This window comes from Microcaecilia unicolor, chromosome 4, assembly GCF_901765095.1.
Source record: "Microcaecilia unicolor chromosome 4, aMicUni1.1, whole genome shotgun sequence".
Classification (NCBI taxonomy): Eukaryota; Metazoa; Chordata; class Amphibia; order Gymnophiona; family Siphonopidae; genus Microcaecilia; species Microcaecilia unicolor.
This window is the reverse complement of record NC_044034.1, coordinates 355,258,781-355,274,066: the sequence shown is the minus strand read 5'-3', so window position 1 is coordinate 355,274,066 and position 15,286 is coordinate 355,258,781. Positions and strand designations below refer to the sequence as shown.

Below are 15,286 nucleotides of genomic sequence, written 5' to 3'. Positions count from 1 at the left end.
CAGTGTCAAATCTTTCTCCGATGCTCGCCGAAGCGGCTCAAAAGGAGATGCCTGCAGGGTTTTCAAAACTAGCCCCAGGTTCCAAGCTGGACAGGGTGCTCGCACTGGAGGTCGGAGCCGAAGCACCCCTCTAAGAAAACGTGCCACATCTGGGTGAGCAGCCAAAGACACGCCTTCCACCTTACCACGAAGGGAGGCCAACGCTGCCACCTGCACCCGCAGGGAATTATAGGCCAAGCCTTTTTGTACACCTTCCTGCAAAAAGTCCAGAATCGGCGAGACAGGAGCCCGCATTGGAGCAATGGCTCTGGAAGCACACCAAGACTCAAACAGGCACCAAATCCTGGCATAAGCCACGGAAGTGGACCGCTTGCGGGCTTGCAGGAGAGTAGAAATAACTTTATTGGAATAACCTTTATCCCTCAATTGCGCCCTCTCAATAGTCATGCCGTAAGACCAAAGCGGCCGGCGTCCTCCATGGCTACCGGTCCCTGAGTCAACAGGTTCGGTACCAGAGGTAATGGCAGAGGAGCCTCCAGGAGCATCTGTCGGAGGTCTGCATACCAAGGTCTCCTTGGCCAATCCGGGGCGATGAGGACCACTTTTCCTGGGTGCAGCCGAATCCGCAAGAGCAGGCGCCCTATCAAGGGCCATGGGGGAAACACAAAGTAGACCCGGAGGCCAGGGTTGAGCCAAGGCATCCAACCCCGCCGAGCGAGGATCTCTCCGTCTGCTGAAGAAGCACGGGACTTTGGTATTGGCACTTGTCGCCATTAGATCCATCACGGGCTTGCCCCATTTGGCACAGATCTGCAGGAATACTTCATCTGCCAGATTCCATTCCGCTGGATCGATCTGATGCCTGCTCAGATAATCGGCCTGCACATTGCTCTGACCTGCAATATGAGCTGCCGACAGACACTGAAGATGCAGCTCGGCCCAGTGGCAAATCAGTTCGGCCTGCGCGGCTAGTGCTCTGCACCTTGTTCCGCCTTGTCGATTTATATAGGCCACCGTTGTTGTGTTGTCCGACATCACTCTGACAGCCAATCCTTCCAGGGTCACTTGAAAGGCCAGAAGCGCCTGAAACACCGCTTTCAACTCTAGGCGGTTGATAGACCACTCCGACTCCTCGGGTGTCCATAGACCCTGGGCATGCTTCCCCTTGCAGTGTGCGCCCCAGCCCTTCAGGCTGGCATCTGTTACCACTAGGCACCAAACGGGGAGCGTCAGCGGCATTCCTCGCCGCAGCATGCTGTCTGAGAGCCACCACTCCATGCTGAGACGGGCCGCAGGGAGCCAAGTAAGTCTGCATTGGTAATCCTGAGAAATAGGAGACCATCTCCGGAGTAGGGAATACTGTAGAGGTCTCAGGTGCGCTCTCGCCCAGGGTACCACTTCCATCGTGGCTGTCATCAATCCCAGCAGCTGGACAATGTCCCAAGCTCGCGGGCGGGGCATCCTCAGGAGCAGACGAACCTGATTCTGAAGCTTGCACCGCCTTAGCTCGGGTAGGAACACATAGCCCGAGACTGTGTCGAACCTGGCCCCCAAAAACTCTAGAGATTGTGAAGGGGACAGGTGACTTTTGGCCATATTGACGACCCAGCCTAGAGATTGCAGTACTGAGACCACTCTGGCTGTAGCTTGTAAGCTCTCTGTTGCAGAGTCTGCTCTGATGAGCCAGTCGTCTAGGTACGGGTGAACCCTGATACCTTCTCGCCTGAGAAAAGCAGCTACTACCACCATTACCTTCGAAAAGGTTCAGGGAGCTGTGGCGAGGCCAAAAGGCAAGGCCCTGAACTGGAAATGTTTTCCCAACACCGCAAACCTCAGAAACTTCTGGTGCGGGGGCCAAATCGGTATGTGCAAGTAAGCTTCTTTCAGGTCTAGAGACGTGAGAAACTCTCCTGGCTGAACCGCCGCAATGACGGAGCACAGGGATTCCATGTGGAAATGCCGCACTCTCAGGGACTTGTTCACTTCTTTTAAGTCCAGAATAGGGCGAAAGGACCCACCTTTTCGCGGCACCACAAAGTAGATGGAGTATCGGCCGCAGCCTTGCTCGGCGAGAGGCACCGGGGTCACTGCCCCTAACTGAATCAGACCTTGTAAAGTCTTCTCCACCGCCGCCCGTTTGACGGCAGAACTGCATCGGGACTCCACAAACATGTCTCTTACTGGGGCGTTGAATTCTATTCTGTATCCATCTCTGATCAGGTCCAGAACCCACTGATCTGAGGAAATCTTGGCCCACTTCTCGACAAAGAGGGAAAGCCGTCCTCCGATGACAGGCATCGAGGAGAGGGCTGGCACACCATCATTGAGAGGGTCGCCCCTGAACTCCTGGTCTTGAGCCACCGGCTGCGGAACGCTTGTCCGAGCGAAAGGAGTTCCTCTGCTGACCACGGGCACGTGAAGTGAACCCAGCAGAACGCCCCGGGCGGTACCTTCTAGCTTCACGGAAGCGAGGTATGTACAAGGAGTGGACCGCCTGGCCCTTAGAGGAAGGCCTCTGCCTATCTTCAGGCAAGTGCTGGGGTTTTGGAACACCCAGGCCTTTCACAATTTTCTCTAACTCCTCACCAAATAGGAGAAGTCCTTGAAAAGGCAACTTCACCAACCTTTGCTTAGAGGCCATGTCCGCTGCCCAGTGTCATAGCCACAGACGACGGCGAGCCGCCACTGCTACTGCCATTTGTTTAGCCAAAGCTCTGACAAGGTCATAAAGGGCATCAGCCAGAAAGGACAAGGCCACCTCCATCCGCGGAGCCACATCCAAGAAGGGCTCCGCTCCATCTCCGGGCTGAGCCTCACTGCCTGTTGCAGCCAAGCTAGGCAGGCTCTCACAGCATAACAGCTGCATGCAGACGCCCGAACAGTGAGACCTGCAATTTCAAAGGACCGTTTCAATGCTGTTTCCAGCCTACGGTCTTGAACATCCTTCAGGGCAACACCTCCTTCAACAGGGAGGGTAGTTCTCTTTGTCACCGCAGTGACTAGGGCATCCACTGTAGGCATTTGAAAACGAGCCATATGTCCCTCACGCAGAGGGTATAACTGCCCCATAGCCCTGGAAACTCTCAAAGGTCCTTCGGGGTCAGCCCACTGAGCCGAAACAAGCTCTAGGATGGAGTCATGCAAAGGGAAGGCCCGAGCAGCTTTCTTGGTACTAGCCATCCTGGGATTACCCGAGGAGGCCATGCCACTGTCAGGATCTTCAATCGAGAGGGCCTGCAGGGTATCTGAAATAAGCGCTGGCAGCTCATCACGGTGGAAAATCCTCACCGCGGAGGGATCATCCAGATCCTGTGGTAAATCCGCACCTGAATCTGGTTCCTCAGACCAAGAACGTCTGTCAGAGTTCTCCGAATCCTCACACCCCGACCACGGGGGGGGGGGGGGGGGGGGGGGGGGGGGGGGGGGGGGGGAAAGGTGCACCACAATCTGAAGGGGAATTAACCCTTCTGCGCTTATCTTTAGGCCAAGCATCCGGGAAAAAAGCCTTACTGGGCAGTCCCAGGCCAGAATCCATCGGGGGGGGGGGGGGGGGGGGGGGGGGGGGCAATCAGAGGAGCCTCAGGCGACCCTTGAGGAGGGGCTCTTTTCATCATGTATGCTTTATGCAGCAAAAGCACAAAATCCGGGGAGAAAATCTCACCCTGGGCACCCAAATCCTGTCCGGTGCTAGCCACTCCTGAAATAACCTCATCTCGAGGTGCCCCACCCGGCTCAGGTCTCTCCGTGTCCACGGAGGCCGCGCCATGCGGTGTAAGCAAAATGGCGCCCGCTGCCAGCTCAGAGTGGGAAGAAACATCGCTCGCCATGCTCGGGCCGGCTCCTACGCCAATACAGCACGACTTACAGAGCCCTGCTGCTGATTTGCGCTTGCCACAAGTGGAACAGCGCTTTACATTGTCCGCAGCCATCGCCAAAAAACGGCGGTAAAATCCAAAATGGCGGTTTCGCGCCAAAATCGCCCCGATCGCGGGCCCACCCCGGAGGAGTTGGAAAACACTCTTACCTCAAAGGATCTAGTGTACAACTACGATCCTGCTGAAAAACAGGTCAAAAACCTCTGTTCCAGCGTCTCTGCATTTAAAAACGCGACGCAACTTTTTTTTTTTTTTTTTAAGCTGTGAGGAAAGCAGAGGTATTGAAGACTCCGGAGGCTCAGATGAGTGGGAAAGGCAGGGAAAGGGCGAACCTATATGCCTGCATCCACTGTTGGTGGGTAAGGACAGGGAAAGCAAGGCAATATGTCCACATCCACAGAGGTATGGGTAAGGCAGGGAAAGGGCTAACCTATGTGCCTTTAAAGTGAAGCTGCTATAGCCTCCAACACCCCGGTTAACAACTGGCAAGCCAGGAACCACCTCCCGGCAGATTTTTCTGCAGCTCGAACAAGCTGCAGCCACCCTGCTAAGGGATATAGAGAATACTGAAGAGGCAGTGGAGCTAGCTGGCCAAGAGGGCACTGTGAAAGTTTGAGTGCTCTCTATCTCCCCTGCTGGTTGATGGACATAACCCATACGTAATGGCTTCATCTGCTTGATGACAAGGAAACATGTTTTTACTAAAGTATTAGAAACCTACATCAGTAAACAACTGTCTTTATATCTGGAAAAAGTTTCTATACTACACTGGTCAGAATTGGCTTCAGATTGTCACACAGTATGGAATCACTGCTGCTAGTTCTAACTACATATGTCAAACACCACGTATGCAAAGGCAACCAAGTAATTTTTCTCCAATTGGATATATCGGCAATGTTCAATGCAGTTGACCACATATTGCTACTCGAATGCCTGGACCAGATAAGATTAACAGAGACTGTGATCAAATAGTTCAGTGAATTCCTTTCAAATCAAAGCTATTCTGTCAAGCAAAACAATCAACTTTCCAACTACTGGTCTCCTAACTGTGGGGTCCTGCTGGGATCTTCCCTCTCACCTATCCTGTTCAATCTCTTTATGTCATCCCTTGCCTCAATACACCTGGGTCTTAATGAACTACTATTATCCTACACGGATGACATCCTGCTTTTCTTACCAGTGACAGCATCAAACAAAGATACAACTCAGTCTGTAACGAATGGCATGACTGCTGTCTGGGCTATGACCAAAATCAGGGATTTGAAGTCCCATCACCAATATCTTTGTCTAATGGTCAAAGCTTTACAGTTGAGTCTGAAACCAGAGTACTAAGGGTCTTGCTTGATACTTCACTCACCTTCTCGTCCCATATTAACCAGCTATGGAAGAAAACACTATTCAAAATGAGACGGCTACATCTTCTTAGATCATTCTTCGCCCAAAAAGCCTTCGCACTACTAGTCCAAATGTTAGCCCTACCTCACTCGGATTACTGTAATGTTCTATTTCTTGGTATTGTGTCAATATCAGAAAAAACTGCAAATCATACAGAATACAACTGCTAGACTAATATACGATTGAATAGATCTACTAGTGCTTCAACTCATCTTAAATTGCACTAGCTTCCTATAGCAGAAAGACTCAGATTCAAAGCTGCTTGTTTAGTTTTTCAAATCTTACAGGGTTTCACCTCTGAACTGCCAAGGCTGCTTCGCTACGTTTGGTCCAGTCTAACAGACAAAGATAACTGATGCTAACGTCACAGTTTCAAAATACAATTCGAAAACAGAAGACTTCAGCTCTCTATTCCCTGTACTTGGAGGTGAAATATGGAACTCTTTACCTAATGCCATCAGAACAGAAAACCTTCAAGAGGAGGCTAAAAACCTCTCTCTTCTCAAAGACTGATTCATAACAATCTATTGACTTCTACCTCCTAGTCCATTATACTTCCTATAATGTTTTTAGTCTCATCCATTACACCAGTGGTCTCTAATTGTTCTCATACCTCACACTAACATTATCGGCTTTTGTCTCACATAGAATGTAAACCGCACTGAACCCTGTAACGGGGATTAGCGCTATACAAGAATTGATTTGATTTCATTTGTTGTTGAATGTTGTTACTGTTTTTGTCTCCACCATAAGGCTACTCCAGATATCCACCATCCTCTCCGAGAAAAAGTATTCCTGATATCGCTCCTAAGTCTACCACTCTGCAACTTTAATTTGTGAGTCTCTGAAAACGATTGGTTTGCATATTAACACCTTTCAAGTACTAAATGTCTGTATCATATCTCCCTTATTTCTCCTACAGTAGTAACGTCTCCAGCTCAAAAGCCTCCTAGAAGAAGGTAGGTTGGAGGTTATCTTGGAAAGGAATATGCAAGTTTTACAGTGCCCTTTAAATAAGAGAAATTGGTTCTTTTACCTTAGATTCTCTCCTAAACACGGTTCTTGTAAATCTTAATGGATTGAAATTTGCAATCATGATAGCCACTGGAGAAGCTCTAAGTGCTGTTTCAAAAGCACCAAAGGTAAATCTGATCATGCATTTTCTACACTCCATTTTCCCACTAGTGACCTCAGCTCACAAGATTTATACTGAATGACAAAAATCTGTGAACTATTCAATCTTACACAAAAAGGGCAATTCTTTAACTGGGCACCCATAGTTACAGGCCCCATGTGTGCATAATTTTATAGAATTCTGTCACTTATGCATGTAAGTGTACACATACTCATAAAAGTAACAGCAGAGTGCCTAAGCACCGTTCTGTTAAAAAAAAAAAATACACCTAAGTGCCACAGTATATAAATGTGAGGGTGATACACACAAATGCAACATGGGCAGAACATGGACAGGATTCCTGCTTACACACAATTTTCATGAGCAGAAAAAAGAAAAGAAAAGAAAAAAAGGGCAGCAACATAAAGGAATAATTGAACATGCCAGGTATTTTTTGTTGTTGTTAGAATAAGTGAGTTCTGAGCTCATAGTGTTCTATTTCAGCTCTGTAGGTTGTGCGGCTTATTCATCCTGCTTTTTCATAGAGAACTACTTCTTATAAAATTACTAAATACAGAATGTCTGGTCTTTATTATACCTTCTATGCATCTACTGGATTGGGAACTAAGCAAACAGCCAAATCTTCACATTCCAACAGGAAACATATATCACATGCTAGGATCCACTTCTGTGAAGGCTCTGGTTCTAATGTTTGTTTTATGCATAGCTTGACAAGGCATCTTCAGCTGTAATCCTTAGCTAGCATGCAACTCCAAAAAGGGTTATAATCATGTTTAAGAGCCCAAATTTTAGGTTAGGTTTCTTCCAGTCAATTTTTAACTCATTTTGATCATTGTTGGCTGATGCTTACCTTTTAACTCTGATGGGTCTGGATCCAGTTTTTGACAGATAAACAAATATAATTTATGTATGATGTTAAAATAAATGTCAAACAAAAAGCTTAGGATAAACAATACATTTGTCACTAGTCTTCAGGAACTGAACTCCCTTCTCTGCCAACTCTCAAAAGCTGGTCATAAATGTATTGCATTAGTCCAGTAAAAGGTATCATCTATAATTTGTTTGTTCACCTTTATTTATCTAACTACTTGAAATGTCCACTAGTATGAATATAGAAAACCTACCATAAGAACACCAAAAGACCACCAGTCTGCACTCTGTGTGTGGCCTCGCCTATTTACCACTTCTGGTGCCATATATTCTACAGTACCACAGAAGGAGTAGGCCTTCTTTTCATGGTCAATAGATTCTTTGCTTAATCCAAAATCTGTTGAAAAGAAAAAGAAAGCAAAAAGGTAAGACCCACAATTTGTCAGTCATCTGAAAAAGCCTTTGTTATTCACTGAGCTGGCTGAACTTTGATCCAAGTTCAAAATGTCAAATATTACCTTTTTGAGACTTAAATTAAAAACTAGCATTTTTATATAGCTAGCCAAAATTTGGTTCCACTGAAAATCTGTGCCTGGGTGGTGCACTACTTGTTGCCACTTGAAAGAGTCTTCAACATGTTTTCAAAGCATTTCAATATGGTTCAGTCTTCCCCAGAGGGGACAAAATTCTTTTTGATAACATTTCCAAAGTTATATAGCAACACAAAAAATGATGGCAGATAAAGATCAGGAGCTCATATTGTCAGCCTAATGATTAGTGTTGGCAGCAGCCTCCTCCTATCTTGTCGTCACCAAGTCTCTCTCTGTCCCCCACTCTTTCATCCACTCTCGATCTCTCCCTACCATAACATCTAGTCTCTTTTAGTCCGTTTTCTCCCCACCAGACTATTCCTAATTCCACTATCTCCCTCCACCCTGAAATCAGACACCACACTAGCCAGTCTCACCACCCAGCAAGGCAGTCAACCTCTTCCCACCACTCCCACAGTCAGCTACCCACTCAGCATGCCGGTTAGTGATGCAAGCCCTTGTTCCCACAAGCCAATCAAAGCCTCCTCTCCACAACCCACAGCTCCTACACCTGCAAACCAGTCAGTTCACCCTGGCAGCCCCTATCCCCACTACTGCAAGCCAGCCAGTGATAACGCAGCCCCCACCTTGCAAGCCTGTAAGTCTTCCTCCAGCCCATACCCCAGTAAGGCAGTCAGCCCTCCAGCCCATACCCCAGAAAGGCAGTCAGCCCACCCCCTAGCCTCTATCCTCTCTATAAGCCAGTGACCATTCCAGCCTTTACTCCCTTCCTCAAACCAGTGAACTTCACTCCTTCCTCCTTTATCCCCATCACAAGCTATTCAGACCCCTCCCTTAAAATTCGATCACTGACCCCCCCCCCCCCCCCCAAAGCCATTAACCCTACAAAACAGTCAGCATTCTTCCTTCCCCCAGCTAGCCCTCACAGCCACTCACCATGCTGTCTGTGGTTGTGGGAGCAAGAGATTCTTCCCCAGTATGGTGCAGAACTCTCATGTTGGTTTCAGGTTCTCAGGTCTTGTGAGACCAGTGTGAGAGGTTACTGCACAGCATATTATAGACTCACACAGAGCCACACAGCACAGAGAACAAGAAGCTCCTTCTCCAGTGACTGAAAAATATCTTTTTTAGGCTTTTAAAGAAAATTGCAGGCACCAGAAGCAATTTCTAAACAGCATGGCAAACTAGTGCCTATGATTTGTTAAGCCCTACCTAAAACAGTTACAAAATAATGATCAAAACACCATGTTCCAGGCATGGGAGGTTGGGATCAGAACATTTCAAGCCGCTACTTGGAAGTTGTGCAGGTACCAACTGATATTCAGCGCCAGCATTCACACAGTTAAGTGGGCATAGTTAGGACTGCTTTCTGTGCGGTCTTATATGCCAGTGTTTCCCAAGTCAGTCCTGGAGTACCCCCCTTGCCTGTGGGTTTTCAGGATACCCACAATGAATATGCATGAGTGATTTGCCTACACTGCCCCCATGGTGTGCATATCTTTCATGCATATGTACTGTGAACAGCCTGAAAACCTGACCGACAAGTGGGTAATCGAGGACTGACTTAGAAAACATTGCTATATGCCTACTTAGTCATGTGGGTATCAGCACTGAATATTGCCAGAACCTGCATAACTGCCAGCTCCTCTCAGATTCCGCCCCTTAACGCCTCTGTGCAGCCCAATATCAAAATGACTGGTTAGTTTGGAACAAAAAGGTTGGATGAAAACAAGAGATGGGATGACATCAAAAAGTTGAAGCCTCTGTTTCCCCTTCCCCAAGCAGCAGTCATCCCAATACACTCAAAACAAAGCAAACAAACCTATGAAGCTGATGCATCCACGCTGTCATTCTTTATTGATGGTAGCATTTTTATTCAATCTCACTTATATTTTCAAACATGCCAGCTTGTGCAGCATACGGATGTACAAAGAGAAAATATAATAATGGAATAACTTTCATAGGTAGAGTAGTAATTTGTTATAAACCGTAATCAGTGTGTCATTTGGAGGGGCTGGTTATAGGGACACCCTAGCATGTGCTATATTCACGCAGAGGTTTTTTATTCTCCTGGTAAAGGGGCACTAAGACATTGTGTTATAAGAATCAGGTGTTCAACATTTGGGGTTTCTATCTATTTACTTACTAGTAAAAAAAGGCCCGTTTCGAAATGCAATGAAACAGGTGCTAGCAAGGGTAATTCCCACCCATCCTCCCTCCCTGCCGAGTTCCATACCCTCCCTCCCAACCCCCCTCTGTCCCTCTGTTTCTCCCTCCCTCCCGAGTTGCAGACCCCCTCCCTCCCAGTTGAAGACCCCCTTCACGCCCCTCCCACGGAGTTGAACCCCCCCCCCTTGGCGTTACTGCCTGCCCCCCCCCCCCCCACTGGCACGACCCTCCGGACACCACACTTTCCTCCGGAAAACCTCACCCGAAGCCTCTGCGTACCTCTGCTGACGGAGGCGAACTTCTCTTCTCGGCTGCGGGGCGTTCCTTGTTGAATGAGCATCTGTTGAAGTTTCTGTTAGTGCGTCTGATGTTAGACGCATGCACAGAGACTTGGACAGATACTCCATCAAGCCATGCCCCACAGGCGAGAAAAGTTCGTCTCCGTCAGCAGAGGTAGGCGAAGGCTTTGGGGGAGGTTTTTCGGAGGAAAGGGTGGTGTCCAGAGGGTCACGGCAGGGGGGGTCCAGGGGGCAGTAACGCGTAGAGGGTGTGTTGCAATCGGAGGGAGGGGGGAGCGTGTAACTCGTTGTTAGGGGAGCGTGTTTCCCTACTCCTCCCTTTCCGTTGCGTTCATTTCGTTCACAGAAATTGTTCCGCCCTTGACGTCATCACGTTCGACGCGAGGGCGTGACAGAGAGACATGGTCAATGGAGAGGCTTCACCACCACGAACTAATGAACCCTTCACGGAAGTGGGTGGAGCTTGGGGCTGGCTTCATTAGAACGTTGGGGTTGCGAATTATGTCCGGATGGGGCGTGGCTGAGGGCGGGTGTATGAGTGAGTGCTGCTGACAGGTTACAACAGTACAGGGCTTCAGTGTTTCCCTGCCACACAGTGAGCTTCAGAATTGGAGGTGAGAATTATTTATATAGATTTATGGCATTTATATCCTACATTAAACATGGAGGAGTGGTCTAGTGATTAAGGTGGTGGACTTTGGTCCTGGGGAACTGAGTTTGATTCCCACTTCAGGCACAGGCAGCTCCTTGTGACTCTGGGCAAGTCAATTAACCCTCCATTTCCCCATGTAAGCCGCATTGAGCCTGCCATGAGTGGGAAAGCGCGGGGTACAAATGTAACAAAAAAAAAAATTAGGTTGAAACCTGGGAGTATTTAAAATCTTTTTTTCTTCAGTGCCGAGATCAAAAGAAAAAGCTGGCATGTGGGAACTTGCTCCTTTTGTTTTGTGGATTGCAGTGGTATACTATAAAAATGCACTTGATATTCTTTATTACTATTATTTAAAAGACAGATATTGAATAATGAGGGCAGAGCTACCTTAATGCAGAAGTCCAGAGTCAGTCTAAATGTGCCAACATTGTCCAGTTCAGCACAATATTAGCTGCCAAGTTCATACAAAGTTAATTATGTTCAATGGAAAATAAATTTGTTGGCTCAGGTTGCCTGCTATGTGAATATTCCATCATTGTTTCATTATTGCTACCACATCTATATTAATAATTCTCACCTCAAACATTCTGAAGCTCACTCTGTGGCAGGGAAACCCTGGAGCCCTGCACTTAGGCTGTCACATCTCACCACTCACTGTCACTCATGCACCACTCTCACTGATAGACCCACCCACAGCCACGCCCCTTCCGCACATAATTGCCTACCTCAACGTTCTAATGAAGCTGCAACTTCTGGTTTGTGAGGTGCCAGAGATCGGAATTTAGCCCCATTACTATTTGCCCCGCCCTCACGTCAAACGTTATGACGTTGAGGGCGGAGCTATGACACTTGACCAATCGCATTGCTCCGCCCTCAACGTCATCACGTTTGACGCGAGGGCGGGGCATACATCGATGTACTACGCGATGACGATTGGAGGGAGTAAGCCAGGCAGGCTGTACGTCACAGGCAGCGAGGGAGCCAGCCAGCCACTCTCTACGTCACGGGGCGGGTCGCCGGCCGGGGCGGCTCGCACACGAGCACCCTGAAGCACGGAGGGTAAGTCCAGCATCAAAGGGAGGGGGATGGGAACGAAAGCGCTTTGCTAGCGCCCGTTTCATTGGCCACAGAAACGGGCCTTTCTTACTAGTGTTACATAATATGGGCATTTGCTTTAAACTTTGATTGTTTTAATTTGTTTATGTAGACCTTATGTGTACACGGTTTTGCTTTTTAAACCCAAAGGTGAATCTTAAGGGTGGTTGAACAATTAGGTATCGACTATGTTGTTTCTGGATTTGGAGTGCTTCGGGTCCTGCTGATATGTATATCTGCTCTCTGGAATTTTGGAAGATGGAAATTAGAAAATAAAAATTAAATTTTAGATGTACTCTGTAGAAGTTGTTGTTTACTTTTGCAATGTGATGGATGCCTGTTCTGGTGTGTGCATGAGGCAATCTTTGAATAACTGCCTATACTTATGGCTATGATTTCTGAACTTGTGGCATCATTAAAGGACAAACTTCTAAATGCCCAGTTGGGTATATATGCTAATCTAAACTTTGTTAAATGTTTAAGACATATCCGTCTATTTGTTCCCATGATATAACTGAATTCTATTATTCTGTCTCACTGTATTTTCAAATGTAAGCCAGATTGAACCCAACTTTGTTTGGGATAATGTGATATAAATGTAAAAAAAAAAAAAAAAAATCCTTTACCCTCCACATTTTAAGACACTGCATACCCACTGGATAGTAATGGCACAAGGAAAGCAAATTTGGTCCAGTGAAGACAATCAAAATAACCTGTTCCTTAGCTGGGCCCTAGTATTATATTGAAAATGCGACCATGCCTCTGTGGTTATGTTCCACTAAAAAGTTAAACGATTAACTGGATTTCTTGAAAAGGATTATATAAACTTTGGATGCATGACTAAGGACACAAACATATACTTATTTATTCAATATCAAAGTTCCTCATATATAGCCACAGAACAACCTTTTAGGGTGGATAGTGTTCACAATGAGCTCCTTTTATTATCAACCAGATAGAGGAGATAGAGAGTTTTCAGTTTCGGCACAGTATAAAAGTAATCAGAAGAACAAAATATAAGAAAACCAATGGATTGCATTAGGGACTTATAGCCCATTTAGTTATATTTAAACAAGATATATGCATGAAACAAAATATTTATTTTTGACTTATCAAACCATTTGCCCCTGAAACATGCTCAAAACAGAATAATCTATTTGTGTATGTAAAAGGTAAACTTCTACAAAACAGATGAAAATGTGATGCCATTTGCCCCAATGAAAGGAGAGTTTAATTCTACTTCCATTTAATTTCAATATATTCCATCATCTTTATAACACCAGGCTTCACATGGCAGATTACAAGTTAAGATGAACCCATCAGGAAACAGGATATTCTCACTGAAATTGTCCATCTGTATAGTATAGAGCAATGTAGTAAAATGAGCACAAAATATAGCGTTTATAATTGCTGTTTCTACTAGCTACAACAATTTTTGAAGCCGTTTTAGTGACATTCAATTGTTAATTCATGATATTTATATCTGTATATGGGAAACTTTCAATTAAAACGCTATCCAATAAGATTAAAAAAAAATCTTTTAAGGCACTGCCTATCCAACTGAAACAGTTTTAAGACTCGATACAGATGGACCACTCATAGTAATTTTTTTGCTTTTGTTTTCAATAGCGTTTGCCATTGTTTTGGGTGTACTAAAACTGCGGCAAGTTCCACCTACTGGCTTCAGCTCATACAACAGATAGACTGTTTTATCCAACCTCTTTGGTTTGGGTATTCAGCCTCTCCTGCCCACTTAAATCGTTTTTAATATCAACTCAAATTATTGCAATTCTGTGGAAAAGGATTTCAGCTTTATGAATTCAGAGTGTGCAATTACATACCTGTTAATTTGATATGCCCCTGTTCATCAAGCAATATGCTGTAAAATGAAGTAAAAATATTGTAAAATAATTTCAAAATTGATTTTACAAATTATTTTTCATATACAGATTTATTGTTGTCATAAAAAACAAATATGATTTCACATTTTTTAAAATGTAAATGTTTATTGACTTTTATAGTTGCGATAATCATACCACTCAGAGGTACAACTTTCCACAATAAAACTGTAAATATGATCTGCTGTCTCCTGTTCATATGTTGATTTATAATAAGTAATTTTCTCATTACTTTACTTGGAACAAATCATCAAGTGCACAGTTATTCCTTCTGTGCAGCAGCCATTCAACTTCAAACAGCAACAGATAAATCAGTACCTCCTCCCTCCACCCCCAAAAAAACCCTCTCTCTCTCTTTTTAAATGTATTTATGTTTGGAAATGCAAACAAAAAAAGCAGATACAATTACACATGCTAACATTTCTATCTCATGCTGTTGTGTATACTCATTTGTTTGAGCTCAACCATACGTCCTTCTAACCTCCCCCCCCCCCCCAAGCCCTTTGACCTTTCTCTCCCTTTCTCTGCATCTATTCCAGCACCATCTATTCCAGAACCACCTCCCTTCCCAGTACAAAATATTTATCTAAATCACCAGCCTGATTACAATCATCTAGTGTTCACCCCCTCCATGCAGCATTTCCACTCTTCAAACTGCTAGAGCATACTGAGGCGTATTTTCAAAGCACTTAGCCTTACAAAGTTCCATAGGCTACTATGGAACTTTGTAAGGCTAAGTATTTTGAAAATGAGCCCCATAGTGTCAGAATGCTGTTAATCTGTACATCTCACAACACAGTTTATTGATGACTTTCTTTACAGGTGGCGCCACGGACCATTTCCAATGACCAGCTAATATTATTCCAGCAGAAATAAAATGCAACATGAGTAATTTATCATGGGCTTTTCTCACACCTTGCACCTTAACATTTAATGCCATCTCCATATTGCTGAATATTGCCCTTTTTAACCAAAGCCCCTAGAAACTGGACCACCTTTTCACAATAAGGCTGTATTAACCCATCAGGTAAGCTTTAAGGTATCTTGTAGTCCACATATCCTCTCCAACATCGCTCATCTGCCAAAGGATAGTACCACCTCATTAATACCTTGCATCCATTTTCTATTATCTGGCTTACTATGTCTACATGGCCTGTTCAGTGAAATCTCTATCCACTGTGCCTCCTCCCAGTTCAGTGCTATGAAAATTTCCCATTCAGATACAAAGGTGGGGGTTAAAACTACTTTACAATTTAATGCATGGTAGACCCAAGAGATCCACCCTTTCAGAATCCCTTTTTGATCAAAACCTCAAAAATGCCCTCCTTCAATAAATTCCCTTGTATC

At 45.5% G+C, this 15,286-nt stretch overlaps 1 protein-coding gene across 4 annotated transcripts in view; it reads right to left on the bottom strand.

The window, feature by feature from the left end:
- The window catches only part of RPS6KA3 (ribosomal protein S6 kinase A3), a 209,217-nt gene that overhangs the window by 84,641 nt on the left and 109,290 nt on the right, over window positions 1-15,286 (bottom strand). For all 4 annotated transcript variants that reach the window (XM_030202258.1, XM_030202262.1, XM_030202259.1 and 1 more), the window contains exons 8-9: window positions 13,883-13,920; window positions 7,530-7,672 (exon numbers count right to left, since the gene is read on the bottom strand). In XM_030202258.1, coding sequence (XP_030058118.1) covers window positions 7,530-7,672; window positions 13,883-13,920 — 181 coding nt within the window. The remainder of the gene's footprint in view (window positions 1-7,529; window positions 7,673-13,882; window positions 13,921-15,286) is intronic.